This window comes from Citrus sinensis, chromosome 7 (genome assembly GCF_022201045.2).
Source record: "Citrus sinensis cultivar Valencia sweet orange chromosome 7, DVS_A1.0, whole genome shotgun sequence".
NCBI classification, from domain to species: domain Eukaryota; kingdom Viridiplantae; phylum Streptophyta; class Magnoliopsida; order Sapindales; family Rutaceae; genus Citrus; species Citrus sinensis.
The window spans coordinates 7460069-7476439 of NC_068562.1; the positions used below are offsets into that span (position 1 = coordinate 7460069).

General features: G+C 34.2%; 1 protein-coding gene and 1 pseudogene across 1 annotated transcript; both read right to left on the reverse strand.

The window, feature by feature from the left end:
- Positions 1-749: 749 nt before the first annotated feature.
- On the reverse strand, positions 750-4534 carry LOC102623100 (trimethyltridecatetraene synthase-like). Its single transcript, XM_006465844.4, has 2 exons — positions 3549-4534; positions 750-1650 (listed from the first exon to the last, which is right to left on the reverse strand). The coding sequence occupies exons 1-2, from the start codon at positions 4455-4457 to the stop codon at positions 1021-1023; spliced, it is 1539 nt and encodes a 512-aa protein (XP_006465907.2). The 5' UTR covers positions 4458-4534; the 3' UTR covers positions 750-1020.
- A 3725-nt stretch (positions 4535-8259) lies between these two features.
- Positions 8260-12713, reverse strand: LOC102615543 (lipoxygenase 1, chloroplastic-like; annotated as a pseudogene).
- Between the last annotated feature and the right edge of the window lie 3658 nt (positions 12714-16371).

Sequence of the window (16371 nt, forward strand, 5' to 3'; positions counted from 1 at the left end):
ACCACGTGCGCGCCGGAGAGCAACATTGTCCACCTATGGATAACCTTCAACAATTTATTTTAAATATATATATTTTTAGTTTGCTTAAAATATTTATATTCTTATGGATAAAATAACGTCTATGCATGGTTTATTTTCTTTACCTTATGTTTTTTCAATATCCTGTGAGACTAGTAGTTAGGTCACAATAAGGCTGAACCAAATACACAAAAATATAAAAGCCCAACACAGAAAATCATAATGAGTTGGTTCTTTTCTTGTTTTCTTCATTAATTACCACAATCGTTGATTAGGAACAAAACCAGCCAAGCAATTTATGGTACAATTTGGAATATTTCAAAGTTTTGCTTTATCAAAAGAGGCTTTCTAGCCAAAAAAGAAAAAGAAAATCTTATATTAATAGTGAAGTCCCTCAGGTTTCAGCCTTCAAGTGCAGAGATGTCATATATAACTCCTTCTAAATGTTCACAAATGGTGGTCAAGGCATCCTGGTCATACTCATGCTTCATCGGCATGTTACATTTGGCATTCATCATAAAAAATATTTACAAAAATCTTCTTGTTGTTTTTTTTTTAGATTAAATTGTTTTAATCTTGAAGTTTTCGTTGGTATCTTCTCCATATATTTTTTTTCAGATTAATTTTTTCCATCCATTGGAAAAAAAAAATCTCACACTCACAGAAAAATTGGAATACTTATTTAAGCAAATAATCGTATCAGACTGAAAAGAAAAAAGAGAACCAACAAATAAAACTAACAAACTATAAATATTTTATATTGTAACGAAGTGCGATTGTGCGAAGATTTTTTATCGATACATCAACACCCTAACAATAAGATTATATATCAAAAGACGCACGTTATTTGGGCCCAAACAGCTGCGTACATTAGTTTGGGTTTAATATCTCATTACATCTGCAAATCCATAGCTTTTTCGTACTAACAAACTCGAGCAAGATCATCACAAGCCACCAACTCAAAGTACGCTACGCCATGATTAATTATTTTGGAAGCCGCAATCACAGATTGTAAAGATGGGGTGAAAGCCTTGGGTGAGCCAGAACCTCAAGTGGGATCTTTCTCGGAGTAGAAAGCCCAAAAGTTTCCTCCATATTCAGCTCCTCATTGCGCATATTTCCTGGCAATTTCCATGCAAATCCATGCAAAAGATTAGCTAAGCTTGTTTGAATCACCTTAAGCCCGAGACTGTACCCCGGACACATTCTTCTTCCAGCCCCAAATGGCAGCAGCTCAAAATCATGGCCTTTCACATCAATTGATTTTCCAATAAATCTCTCAGGATAAAATTCATTGGGGTTTTCCCACAAACCTGGGTCTCTCCCTATCGCCCATACACTAACAAGGACTCGAGTGCCTTTTTGGATGTCGTAGCCGGCTACTTTGGAATCTTTTCTAGCCGCTCGGGGCACCAGGAAAGCACCCACTGGGTGCAGACGCATTGTTTCTTTAACTACGGCATCAATAAATGGGAGATTAACGATGTCTTTCTCTTCAACCCACCTTTCTTTTCCAATTACTCTGTCTAGTTCCTCTGTTGCTTTGTTAAAAATTTCAGGCTTTTTCATTAGTTCAGAGATGGCCCATTCCACCGTTACTGCTGAGCTCTCAGTCCCACCAGCTATTAAATCCTGGATTACACAAGAGATAAAAGATTAGAAATCGTGTGCTTGAACATATACTTTCAAGAATTTTCACACTAAACTTTCGGCACTCACTTGCTAAATGACTTTGAAATCAATCGATTATTGAACTATATTTTACTTATGTGGAAACTACGAAACTATGCATGCATTATAAAATAAAGTCGTATGTATTAGCGATCAAATTTCTTTGACGGCCGGTGAACTGATGAACCGGTAAAACCGACAAGAAAAATAAAATTACATGCAAAAGCAAAATGAGCCGACGGAGCACACTGGTCTGTTGACAGGTGTATAACCATTAGATATCAATTATATCTTACTTTGCCATAAATACTAATATATAACCATTAGATATCATATTGTCGTCACAATTAAATTACCATCACAATTATTGTAAGTTCTCTCCACTATTTTTTTGTTGATAAACTGGGGCTCAATTAAGAGCTAGAAAACAAAACACCGGGGGGTAGCAACCCCGTAAGTGTCACACAGAAGAAGGGAACTAGCCCCAATAACAGAACTAGGGTACAAAGTAAGGCCAATAGGCAAAGAAAAAGTAAGATTCGCCATGTAATCCAATTAAATTACCACCACAACTATTGTATGTTCTCTCCACTATTAATTTAATGTGAATATAATAAATATTATTTTTATTTTATTTGAATTATGCATAAATATAAATTTTTATCATATTCATAAAATAGATTATGAAGCTCATTAGATTTAATCTAATTAAGTTTTTTGAGAAAAAAAGGCATGTCTAAACAATTTATTAAACATACTCTAAAAATAAAAAGGCAATTTAAATTTATATATATTTTGATCATTATATAATAAAACGACACTTTTGTAATAAAATTTACTAGATACATGTATTATACTTTTCAAATTTATAACAACTGTAACAATACAGTTCACCAAACACTTTAAGTTACTTTTTAATCAGCGACTTATTTATTCCACACAGTAAAAATAATTTATTTAATCAGCCACCGCAATTCCAAATTAATCCTAAGTTCTTTTTGGCAGCCAGTAATTTGTTGCTACACGACAATTTGCTACCAATAAATTGAGATGTCGATGTTTACCCAAAATTACGAAAGCCAGTGACTCTTTTCTCTCCATATATACAAATTATCCATGTCATAAGTGTTTGGATTTATATAGAAGTTGCCGAGAAATTGGGGGTAAGTGTTGAATTTGATGTGAACCACAAATTTACTTCATCAGCCAAAACATATTTTATTTTGATACCTCTTCCTTTGAAGAATAATAATAATTAAAGAGAAAAATGAGTTCACTTGACTTTAGCTAGCTATGTGCACGTATAGGCGAAATCACTTGCAACAGAAATATGAATAATAATAATAATCATAACAACGACAACAATAGGGGTGGTAAAAATATCCGCATGGTCTAGACCCAAACTGCACCCAGACGATGTGGACCGGGTATTACCCGGCTCGAATATGAAGTCAAGCTGGTCCTGAGCATCACTTGATAAACCCAGGACCTAATCCGGAACTCGAATTTTATTAAAAAAATATTATAAAATATATATTATTTAAATATTTAAATTTATTTAACTCATTTATTACACATATTTAAAATTTTAAACACTTAAAGTTTATATTTTCATATCAAATTTCATCGAAATAAATTTAAAACTTATAAAATTATAAAAATAAATAAAAAGGTATACATATATAATATTAAAAATACAAAATCCAAGCGCCCGGATTAAAACCTAATCCGGTGCCAGGCTCGAGTGTCAAAAATTTGCATCCAAGCTGGGTATGGGCATTGGGATAACTGGACCTGGACCCGAATTTTGCCAACCTTAAATAATAATAATAATAAAATACAGAGTTGAAAATATATACCTGTGTAAAACCTTTCACGCCATGTCTTTCAATCTTGACTTCAAGAGTGGGATCATCAGCAAGCTGCAAAAGCACATCCACCATATCTTTAGCCACATAATTTTCGACCCCTTTTCTTCTAGCGTCATGTTCATCCAGCACATGCTCCAAAAACTTGTCAAACCTCTTAGCCAAAGCCTTCATTTTCTTTATATTACCTTGCAAATCCAAAAACCCTAGCCAAGGAATCGAATCGCCGACATCTAAAACCCCATTAAGCATGAACAATTCATCAACCATTGCCGTGAACTCTTGCGGTGTCACAACCTCATTTTCGAGCTGCTTGTCTGTGTATTTCTTCCCCAAAACCATACGGCTTATAATAGCAAGACTCAAATCCGAAAGATGATCTTTCAATATAGTTGGCTTGCCGAATGATTCATACAAGCGATTGAGAAATAAGTTCAATTCTTGTACTCTTATGTACTCAAATGATTCGAGGCGTTTAACACTAAACAATTCCATTGAACAAATTTTACGAGCCTGACGCCAGTATGGTCCATAAGGTGACCAAGTAATATCTGAGTAATTGAAGGTTGTGTACTTGCCGGCTGCTGTTTTGGGGCGGCCAGAAAACAGTGCATCTTGGGTTTTGAGGATAACCTTAGCCATCTCAGCGGAAGAGCCCACGACAACGGGGAATGACCCGAATTTAAGCTGCATAATGGGCCCATATTTTTCGGACAACGCATGGAGGGAGCGATGGGGAAGTGAGCCGATGAGGTGGAGGTTTCCAATGATTGGCCAGGGTTTCGGGCCTGGCGGCAAGTTGAGTTTCCGGCGCCTGAGACGGAGGGAGAGGAGGACTAGGGCAAGGGTTGCTAGCCAAGCGACCAAGTAGGAAGCCCAAGAGGGATGAATGAGCTCCATAGTTGTAAAACTAGCTTTAGTGTATCGGAGTGTTGCCTTCAAGTTGATTATGGGTGAAGTTACAACTTACAAGTGTTGTTGGTGGGGACATTTATAGTAAGAGAGTGACCAACGCAAGTCTTTGAGATTTCGATATTTTTGTTGACCAGCATTATTTTGATTGGCGTTATTCATGCTGTGCTGCTGATCGGTGACTTGAGAAATCACCGAGAAATTAAACGAAAAATACACGTATCTATCCATGTCCATTGACGTAATTATTTAAATGGATACATTATATTTTCCCGTAGAGTTTCACACGATTTGGTTTCAAAGACTCAAGAACCAACAGACTTGTCTTGAAGTGAAGTTAAGAAAGTGAAAGAAAATTAGTTAGCAAAGTCGTGAATTTATTATCTTTACCATGAAAGCTTGTGTAGATGGACCACTTTGTTTCTTTTTGTTTGTCATGAAATGTTTGGAAATCAGGGGTGCTAAAAATATCTGCCTGGTCCGGATCTGGACCACAACCGGACAATATGGGCTGGGTACTATCTGACTTGGGTATGAAATCAGACTAGTTTTAGTCATTACTTGATAAATTCGGGATTTGGTCCGGAGCCTGAATTTTATTTTTAAAAAATTATAAAACATATATAATTTTAAACACTTAAAATTTATTATACATATTTAAAGTTTTAAACACTTAAAATTTATATTTTCATGTCAAATTTCATTAAAATAAATTTAAAATTTATAAAATTATAAAAATATAAATTTAAAAAATATAAATATATAAAAATATAAAATCCCGACAACCGAATTAAAACCCGATCATGTACCGGACTTAAAAATCTCGCCCAAATATCTAAAAATTGCATCCTGGCCTTGAAAAGTATACCATAGAGGGAAGGAAGTGTCAGAGTGGGAATTACTTGACTGTTGACTCGACTTTTCTAAAGAAAATTAGTGTTGACTCGACTTTTCTTAAGAAAATTAGTGTTGACTCGACTTTTCTAAAGAAAATTAGAGCCTCTCGCTTTCTCAATAATTCATCGTGTGCGAGGAGAGTAGCTTTAAGAATGAATGAATTTTTTGATATTTGACTTGGGTTAATGAAGCTAGCGGCTCAATAATTCAGTGGTTACTGGTTTGTGTTTCATCCTTTACTTGGTGTTAGTTACGAAATATTTCACCTTAACTAACACAGCAATATAATATCATGGATTACTAATTGATAGTCAATGGTATAAATCATTCAGGTTTTAATGACTTTATTGTTGGGGGCCGGGGGGGGGGGGGAGGGGGGACCTGCACTTATTATTACAATTTAATTGAGGATACATTAATTAATAAATATTTAGGTTATATGCACACAATAAATCGTTAGATTCAACACTCGTAACTTTTTTAGTCTTTTTACATAATCCTCCACAATCTCGGTTGGCTCTTTTGGTTGATTTAGTGATGAATATGCTGTTCAAATTTGAGCTGTTGAAACTTCTTATTTTTAAGAAAAAGATACTTCCTTTAACCAAAACTTAACAAAAATATCACAACCACAATATTTTTATTTGGGTGGAAGAAAATCACCATATATTTAAATTATGTTGACATCAAACTTCCCAAATAATAGTCGAACAAAAAAAAAATTGTTAAAATTAAAAGAACAAAAATTACTCCTAAGAAGCTCCATTCCATCTTAATAACATGAGAAAACAGTTTTTAGTGGGTTACAAGGATCAAATTATCATTGATTAATTATTGAGTTTATAGAAATCAAGCTAGTGCTCTCATTAGTGTCCTCAACACTATTGACAGCACTAGCTCACTATTAAATAATAAACTTGATTGGAACTGGGGAGAACTTAAACTTTAGTGTTGATACGAACTTAGCTGAACTTTTTGAAGTAATGTAATTGATAGTTATTAAATAAAAAATAATATGTAACTAAATTGTAAACGTATGTTATTATAAATATATATGTGGCATAATATTATAAAAGAAATAAATACAATTCAGATCAGCATGGATCCTAATTTCAAATGAGAAATACATATCTATCATTCGTCCACTTGGAATTTCATAAAAGCTTGTTAGAAAGTCGAGGGTTAATAATGATAAGAATAGGTGCATCATAAATTTGAATTGATCATACTAGTCATAAATACTCTCAAGATAAAGGGCCATCTAATATGCGAAGCTTTTCCGTGATCAATTATTAAATATTTTGGTAAAGAGAATCAATTTCGGTCCAAAAATGAACAATTTTTTCGAGCACATGAATCACACATTATGATGCCAACAAATGAAATGGCGATTCACTACCAGACACAAAGTGACATCACCTTCATCGAACATTGAGTGATTACGATGAATGTATAATAGGGTGATAATTTGGTCAAATAAAGCAAACACAATTAAGAAGTAAAAAGTGCCACAACTAGCATCAGTCGTTTAATTTGGGCTATAAACTCAATAGTTATTTCTAGCACTTGATGAGATGGGAAAGTGATTCAACGTTTTTGGTACAATAATCAGAAGCATTATTGAAGAGCAAGTTGTTTGTTTGTGGAATCAGAATCGATAAGATCTCGTGCGATCGACTAATATTTCAAATTCTCCTTATTATGAATATACTTTTTCATGTGACATTATTTTAAAAAGCTGTATCTTGTTTTGGGTCACATTTTAAGAAAACTTACCTCTAAAAATGAAGCTGTTGTTTTGATCCTTTAAGTGTCTTCTTTACTAAAAGCAAATCTTAAAGTTGAACTTCCAAGAAGATTCGCAATCTCATTTTTAGTTATATTAAAAGCTTTAGTTACATTGCACTTCCTTCGACCACACCTCAAATTAAACATATCTTCTTATACTTATTAAATCCTTGACCTCTTGCTTTTGTTGTAAAAGATCAACGAACTAATCTCTCCTTTAATTTGGGGATATTCATCTGATTTAAGTAGACATATATCATGGGATCAGTTTATTGCACAGCAATCCGTGCTGTACTTAACAATTTTTAGCACAAAAGTTGTTAAGTAAGTCTTATTAAACTTCTCAAGCTAATTAAGTAAGAATACTTTGTGAGAAAACTAAGGAGAAGAGAGCGAGTAATATAGCCAAAGAGTATTTTATTACTCGAAGGAGAAAATACAAGAGAGCTTTTTACAAAATTGCTTGAGTTGCTTGGAGTGTGATGTGTTGTGTGTGTGTGGTGTGGTGTTGAGCAAAATAGAGAGTGGCACCCCTATTTATAGAGGTGCTTGCCTAAGTCTAGATCCATCTATATAAGTGGTGCAAGTTGCCTAAATATCTCCTAAGTTTTAGAGAGGTCTAGGTATATATAAGTGTGGAAATATCTAGACAATACAAGTAGTAGAGAGTTGTAGAGATTTCTAGAAATCAGGTCTGGCTTGCAAATGTGGGTTGTTCACTGGCTAAGCGCACCACGGCTTGCTAGTTGTATGATGCGGCCCATTGTTGAGCGTACCCTGCTATTGAGCGCCTCCTCCTATTGAGCGGACTTTTACTGAACAAACCCATGCGCGAATTTAACCTTCGTTTGTGACAAATTTAGGCAGCCCATGACACATAACTAGGTATGTTGTTGATGCTTATGTAGGAGCAGGAAGAGACTAGAGACGCAATTTGAGGGGCAAAATTTCTTTACAATAGGGCTGTTTTAGTAATTCTCTTAAAAATGAATTTTTAATTCAAATATAAATGTAATATGATCTATTAGAGCTGAAAAAATGGGTCATTGGATCGTATTTGTGTTGTGCTGGCTTCGTGTTGTGTCGGCTTCATGTTGTGTCAAATTTAAGTCGACCCAAACATGACCCATTTCTCATCAAAGGGAGGGCGATTGGGCACATAACCACCATATGGGCACTGTCCGAAATTGAGTGCAGCGTGCTGTGCAGATGCGAGCCAGATGATTGTATTTAGGATAAAGACTAGATCATCACCGTTGGTTAATGTGGGCCACCAGCTTTCTTGACGAAGATCGGCATGGCCTACGTTGATGGACTCATTGTGCCATGATTTTAGCTCTTTGTCGTCACAAATTTTGGCTTGAATTTGGGTAGTAATGGTTCACATAAGTGCGCACCCAATCCTCAATTGCTGACCAAATTAGAAGCCCGTCTGCTGCGTATGGGTAGTCCTCAATCAGCAACTTCAAACCATCTGGCTGTGTTGGGTCAGGTACTGCAATGCCTCTGCAAAATGAAAAGAGAAACCTCGTTCAGATGAACTGATCGACATATTAATACACCAATATAAGCAATGAACATGTCAGAGAAATAGTATAGACGCATGCCCATTTTCTTTTACCTATAAAGTTTTTCAAATTCATTATAAATATGTTCCAACTTGCATGGCATAAACTAGGTAATCTTTACTAGTTTTTACCTGCGGATGAGATCAGCGGGGAGGCCTTCCTTGTCAAACCGCCAACTTTTAAACATGGAGGCGCTGATTTCCATGCCGTAGTTAGCGGCCAGGAGTGAAGCAAGACTCAATCACACCATCGGCATTGATTAAATTTTTCCTAGCTAGAGCATTAATCTCCAACGTGTATCTCATATGCGGATCCAAAAGCTTGTATATTGGGTGCATTGCACTCAATTGTCTATGTGCTGTAAGAATAAATGGCTCCATGCATGCATGCGTACGTACCTATACAATCAACACATCATTTCAATAATTTAGCCAGCATAAAAATGGAAAATAAAATGCCATAATTTTGATGAAAGCTGCGAGCAATCAAATTGATTTAATATGCTTACCACTGTTTATCGAGTCGGTGCACCCTGGGATCGTTGGAGCAGACATGGGCCCTGGCAAGCTGCCAAAGCCAATTGGAAGTGGCGTCGACGGGTGGCTTGAGCACGCGCTTTGATCGGGTCCAGACGGTGGGAGGCTGAGCTCAATGGCGATGGGCTTAAGAGGGGCCAAGAGAATTCAAGAAAAATATTGTGCGAGTTGCGTAAGCTTTTCTACCATCAAGTGCATTTATTTTGTCTAGAAATGGAAGGTAAATGTGATGGCAATCCAATACGTACAATTTGTTCTCCTTCAAGGCCTGAAAAAGAAAATAATAAAATTGGCCCTTAGTAGAATTTAGTGTGACATGCCAATCGAGTATCGGAGATCAAATTAAGAGAGGATATAAATTCAAATAGAAGACTTTTTATTAGTTACCTGTTGCACGGACATGCCATCGAGTTGGCCAATGATGTGTTCTTCTTTCAATGCGGATTCTTGTGGACCGTAGATCGCAGGATCAAGATTGCTTACAGGTGGGAAAGCCTGAAGCCCGTCAATCGTGACCGGGTTAACTCCAGCTAAAGCTTGACAGGCAAATTCGTCATCTTGCAACCAAGCAAATTTATCCCCTGCAAATGTGGATCACATGCGTTGGTTTTGTGAAAGTGATCTTGGCTTTTTATTTAAGGAAAATGATAAACAAACTAAAAGAAGACTAAAGGACGACAGAAACGCAGCGTGGGTTTACCGTTTCACGTGTTTCCTTAGTCTTCTTTTAGTTTTGCGTGGGCCCACAATAAATAATAAAATAAAGAATTTAGAAATAGAAAGCAGGTCAAATTTCAGTTTTTTATCTTTTCCTTATACGTTATCTCCTCCCTCACCAGCCACTCATTTTCCTTAGTTTACTCTCCCTCCACTCATTTTCCTCGTTTGGAAACGGTAGCACTTCGTTAATCCCCGCTTCTTGTTATCGCCCAGCCGCTTCTTTTTTTTTTTTCTTTTGATTTACAACTTCATCCCCATCATTTGCAGCCATTTGCTTCGTTACCGGACGACGACCGCTTCTTGTTCTCACCCAACCCCTTCTTATTTTTTTCTTTTGATTTGTAACTTTATTTGAATGTAATGAGAGTCACCAACTTACCAATTAATCAGTACCAATTTTATCAAGTTGCCTCTGTTTGCAGATCCAGATCTAACTTCTTCTTTATGGCCACTTTTTCTTTTTTTTTGGTTGCTGAAATCGAGCAGTTGGAAATGCAGAAATTGCCTGTGTGATAAGCGAGATGCAGAGAGATAGAGAGGACAGGGAACTGATTTTTCATTGTTAAATGTAGATGGCTCACGTTAAATGAGAGGTGAGAGATGGAGAGAGAGAGGACAAGAAGAAAAATTGATTGTAAAAAAGTGATGCTATTGTTAAATGCTATATTCACTCACGTACCATGTTTAATTTAATTTTTTAAACTGATTGTGGCCCCTGGTTTTACTTCAGTTTTCTTCTGTTAATACAAATGCAGATCGAGTTGAGTTTGTCTGGTTTGGCTTCTTCGTCGGGTTTGAGTGATAATGGCAATTTTAGCTTTTTGTCAACTTTCTTATTTTGTCTTCTCATTTTCGTTACTTTTAGTTTCCTTTTCATTATTTTAATATTTTCTTTTGATTATTTTATTTTTTAAATGAGAAAAAAAAACTGATAAAGGATAATGAAGCAACAGACAAAGGGACCCACGGAAATGACAGTGGGCGCTGCCGTTTCTATCGTCCCTTTGTCGTCCGTTAGTTCAAATAGCCGGACTCTTTATTTAAATAATAATTTTCATTCCATTACTGGAAAAGAAAGGAAGTAAACAAATTAAAACCATCGTGCAATTATACCCACGTGTTAAATATGTGCAAGCTCAGAAAGCACTTTGCATGCAAGGAAAGTGATAGGTGACACTGGAATCTAGAGGTGGGTCATTTTGCTCCTTTCTCTTAGGCAAATTATAAGCTTAAGAAATTAATAATGATTTCCTCTTGTTTTACAAAAGCAACTACTAGCACATGAAGTTATTTTTTTTATATATATTCATAGATTTGACATTCTCATTTGTCCCCCACTAGTAATATGGAGCATCATCATGATCCCACTAAAAATCACGATATTTATTATGACAAAGAAAATTGCCTTCGCATAGATTAGTAAAATTATAACACCAAAAAAAAAAAAATGTAAGGTCTTCCATATGCCTATTCTAAGGTAAAGTTTAGAAGATGCATAAAAAAAAAAAAACTCCATTGATTTTATGTTATTTTATTAGAGTGTAATTAACTTCAATTTCTAAAAAAAAATTGAAATTTAAAAATTTTTCTTTCTTAACGTATGTTCTTAGCGTACACGAATGAATGAAATTTTATTTTTAATGAATAAATATTTGATTAAAAAAAAGGGGGAGACTGAGTACTTACTGGAAAGAATGTTGAGAGTGTTATATTTGAGGAGACCTTGGCTAGATTCTTGAATTTTGCTACATTCGGCAATGGGTGCTTTTTCAGAAACCCATCTTGTCTAATATCCGAAAAGCCACTAAAATCACGATTATGAGCAGAAATGCTGGCTTTTAATAAAGGGATTAAGTTGCGAAGCGCGGCTTTAAGCCTTCCAGCTGAAAATGCATCATGCTTGGACTCCTCAAATTGTTCATCTCTTGGCACGTACATTGGCAGTGGCTTCTCTATACGGCTCTCTGCATGCATATCTGCCGAATATACATCCAATGGACGCGGGTCAGATATACAAATACACACACACTCATCATGATTCTGATCTTACATTCTTTCGGTTTAAGAAAGATTTTCTTTCTATGAATTTCCTTTTACCTGTATCAGTTGGAAGGCGACCGGTACGACACCGTCTTGGGTATGGTCTTTGTTCACCACCAAGAGTTGGTCTAACAAATTCACTTCCTCTATCAGGGTTTCCCAGATCATTGAATACAAAATGCACTGGTGAATATTGGATCCCTGTCACATACTACCACAAGGTGCTGTATTCGCTATTTCCCAGCTACTACCACGCTGGCTTGAGGTGATTAAAGAAGAGGTTGTTGTTAAACCAACATTACAGGACTTGAAAAAAAAAATCCAGCAAGGGGAAGCATTGGGACCGTGGAAGCTGAATAATGGCACTATATTCTTTAAAGATCGTATTTATCTATTGGAGGATTCAAAATTTGTGACATCCGTCATCAAAGAATTTCATAGAAGCACTTACGAAGGCTATGTGAAGACTTTAAAAAGCATCAAGGCAAATTTTTATTGGAAGAACATGCGGAAGCAGATTAAGGCGTTTATATGCAGTTGCGACATTTGCCAACCCACAAAATAGAGCAATTGGCTCCTGGTGGGTTGTTATATCCCTTGCCAGTTCCACAACAGGTCTGGGAAGACATACCCATGGACTTCGTCGAAGGGTTGCCGGCCAACAATAAAACAACAATCTTTGTAGTTGTTGACATGTTATCTAAATATGCTCACTTTATTCCTCTACCTCATCCTTATACAGCTGTGGGAGTAGCCAAATTGTTCTTTGAAAATTTTCTTTAAGCTTCATGGTCTTCCAAAGTCAATTGTATGTGACAGGGATCCAATATTCACCAGTGCATTTTGGAGGGAGTTATTTCGGTTAAATGGGACTTCTTTCAATTTTAGTTCCAGCTATCATCCTCAGACAGATGGGCAAAGTGAAGTTGTGAACAGAACTCTAGAAATGTACTTAAGGTGCTTCAAAAGTTCAAAGCCAAAAGATTGGATGCGCTGGCTTCCGCGGGCTGAATATTGCTACAACACAAGTTGGCATTCAACTATAAAACGAACTCCTTTTGAAGTTGTTTATGGCAGGAGCCCTCCTAGATTGTTAAGTTACATTCCTGGTACAGCTCGGGTGGAGGCGGTGGAAAAAGAACTGTTATAGAGAGAGAGAGAGAGTTCCTAAGACAGTACAAGAATGTATACAACGTGCTCAGGATAGAATGAAAAAAGTCTATAATTCTAAACACAGGGACAAAGAATTTAATGTGGGGGATTATGTGTACTTAAAGTTGCAGCCTTACAGATAGATATCTCTTATTGGAAGGAAAAATCTCAAGCTTTCAGCTCGATTTTATGGCCCATATCAGATTTTGGAAAGGATTGGAAAGGTAGCATGTCGGCTTAAGCTTCCACCTTCATCCAAGTTACATCCAGTATTTCATGTTTCTATGCTCAAAGCAAGGATTGGTCAAGAGTGTGAGGCACTTGAAGATCTTCCTGAGTTGAACCAAAAAGAAGAGTTAGTCCCAACTCCACAAGCGTTACTGGACCAACGAATTCGAAAGGGAAGAAAAGAAGTTCTAGTTCATTGGAAATGGTTGTCGCCAGCAGAGGCTACATGGGAAATCCACGAGTTGATTCAAGAACGTTATCCAAACTTCATCCTTGAGGACAAGGACATTCTTTAAGGGGGTGGTAGATATTACAATCTAGTTTAATCCTATTTGATTTAGTCAAGAATAAATCAGTTTATTTGAATTAGAATAAGTCAAGTCAAAGATGGTTAGTAAAGTGGGCACACTGTTAGCTGCTTTGCTAATTTTTGTTCCTAGTTGTGCTCATGACAGTTGTAATGCATTTGTATATAAACAACATTTGGCATGAATAAAATGTATCGTACAAGCTTATTCACTCTTAATTGAGTCATGGGAGGTGCTAAACCCTCGAAAAATTAGCGAATTATGCTTGTATTCTTTTTTTCCCTTAAACAAACAATTGTGAGTCACAGAGTCATGTGGTATTTACATCCAAATGATACTATTATTATAGAAGATTGTCAATTTCTTCCCCATTAAAATCAATATATACCATTTATTCTTTATTATCTTTATAATATTTAAAACCCTTTTTGACACCAAAAAATTTTTTTAAAAAAATAGGAGTAAATGAGTCATTTATTTGATAATTTGTCTTGGAAATAAATATATATTAAGAAAAATATCTTATTATTAATTTTTTTATTCACATAGATACATATATTTCTTATTTTTAGTACTTAAATTTATTATTTTAATTTCTATTTATATGATTTATTTAATTTATAATAAATATGAATAAAATATATTTGAAAATAAATGTAATGTTGTAAACTTATGCTATTAAGAAGGTTATTTGTTATTATGAAAATAATAAAGATATAAGAAGTATATTTTTATTTCAATAGGAAGGAAACTAAAAAGCAACAATCTTCCCTTATCTATACAAAAATATTGTGATTTTAGCATTACATTAAATAAAGCCATCTTGAAAATTATTATGTGATAGTCATAAACATAGTAAATAAATTAAATAACAAAAATAAAATGAGTAATGATACAGCCACAAACTTTTGTACAAACTAATTTAGCATTAACACATTGGTTGAATAAAAATACAAAATAATAAAAACAAATCACGTGGACCAAGAGATATCTAATTCAACTAATTAAATCATGCCACATCAATTTATACAAAAAAAAAAATTGAACAAGAATTTGTAGCTATATTATTTTTACAACTTCAAAAAACATGAAACGAATAGTTTTTAAAATCTAATTTTGAGAAAAATTTTATCCTTAACAAAATTTCACATAAATCATCACATGAATTACATAAATCTAAAATTATCATTATTCAATTTAGAAATAAAATCAATAAAAATATAAGGTAATTATAATTATAATTTACATTTGTAAGTTTTATTTTTTTCAATAACTATTATATTAATTTACTTCTATTACAAGTCTTAGTTTTCATTTATGTAATTTATATTTTATTTTACACTTAATATTAATTTACAAGTTTTATATTATACCTATAAATTTTTGTGTCGTTCACCAATAATGCACCGATTTACCACTCTTATATTAATCTACTTGTCTTATCTTCCATTTACAAGTCTTATATTTCATTTATTTAATTTATGTTTTGTTTTATACTTATTGTTGATTAATAAGTTTTATATTATATCTATAAGGTTTTATTTTTTTTACTAAAAATACAACAATTTACCACTATTATGTTGATTTTACATGTTTTACCATTTATTTACAAATCTTATGTTTCGTTTAAGTTGAGGGGGAAAAAAAGCAAACAAAACAAGAGAAAAGAAGAGAGGGGAAGAGAGAGAACACGTGCAAGAGGAGAGAAAATATAAGAGGGAGAAAGATTTAGGGTAGGGACAACATAAAGGGAGAAAATATTAAAAAATTTAAATATTTAATTCAATAAATTTTCTCTATTAATTTAATTTAAATCCAATGAATATCAATAAATGTAAAATTAAGGGTATTTTTTAGGGGCTGCTGATCATATGTGTGAGTATTATTATTTAATATTTTTACTTATTTATTTTTTATTGCATCGTAAGTTTACTAATGTTTACAATTCAAACTGTATCAAATCAAAAAATTGTCCTCAATTTTAATTACACGTGATCAAATCTACGATGACGCAGTTCAGATAATAAAGTCTTTGAGTAGGCCTAACTCTTCTTCTAAATGTCTTTCCCCTAGTACCTCACAAAGGTGAGAAGTGAGGTTGCTTATCACCATCAAACTATCAATATATTATTATTCAATCACTCAATAAAAGAAAAAAAATATTATAAAAACCACCCACTTCTCAACTATTAAGGTGAGGGGATGTTTGGTTAATTTTTAAAATAAGAGTGGGAAATAGTTAATTTTACCAAAAAGAGAATGGGATCTTGCTTGGTTTCTTCTTGACATAATGCACTACAAATAACTTGCAGCTAGCTATGATAAGTTTCGTTAAGAATACAAATTAAACCATAATTATGAACAAAAAAAAAATGGGTATGAAAATACAAAAACATCTGGGTAACAATAAATAATTTATAATAAAATAAAAGATATATTTTTTTTTAAAACCTTTTACCAAAATTTTATAACTCAATTTTTTTGTTAACAAAAAGATCATGAAAATGCTCTCTAGCCGCTTTCTCTTTGAGTCAAATTGGTGAGAAATACTGTAACAGCACGCTGGGCTTAAATAATTAATCTAGCGGATGGAGGTTGCCAAATTTAGGATTTTATTTTATTTAATAACTAAAGTCATCCTCATTTGTTATACTTTAAACAAAAT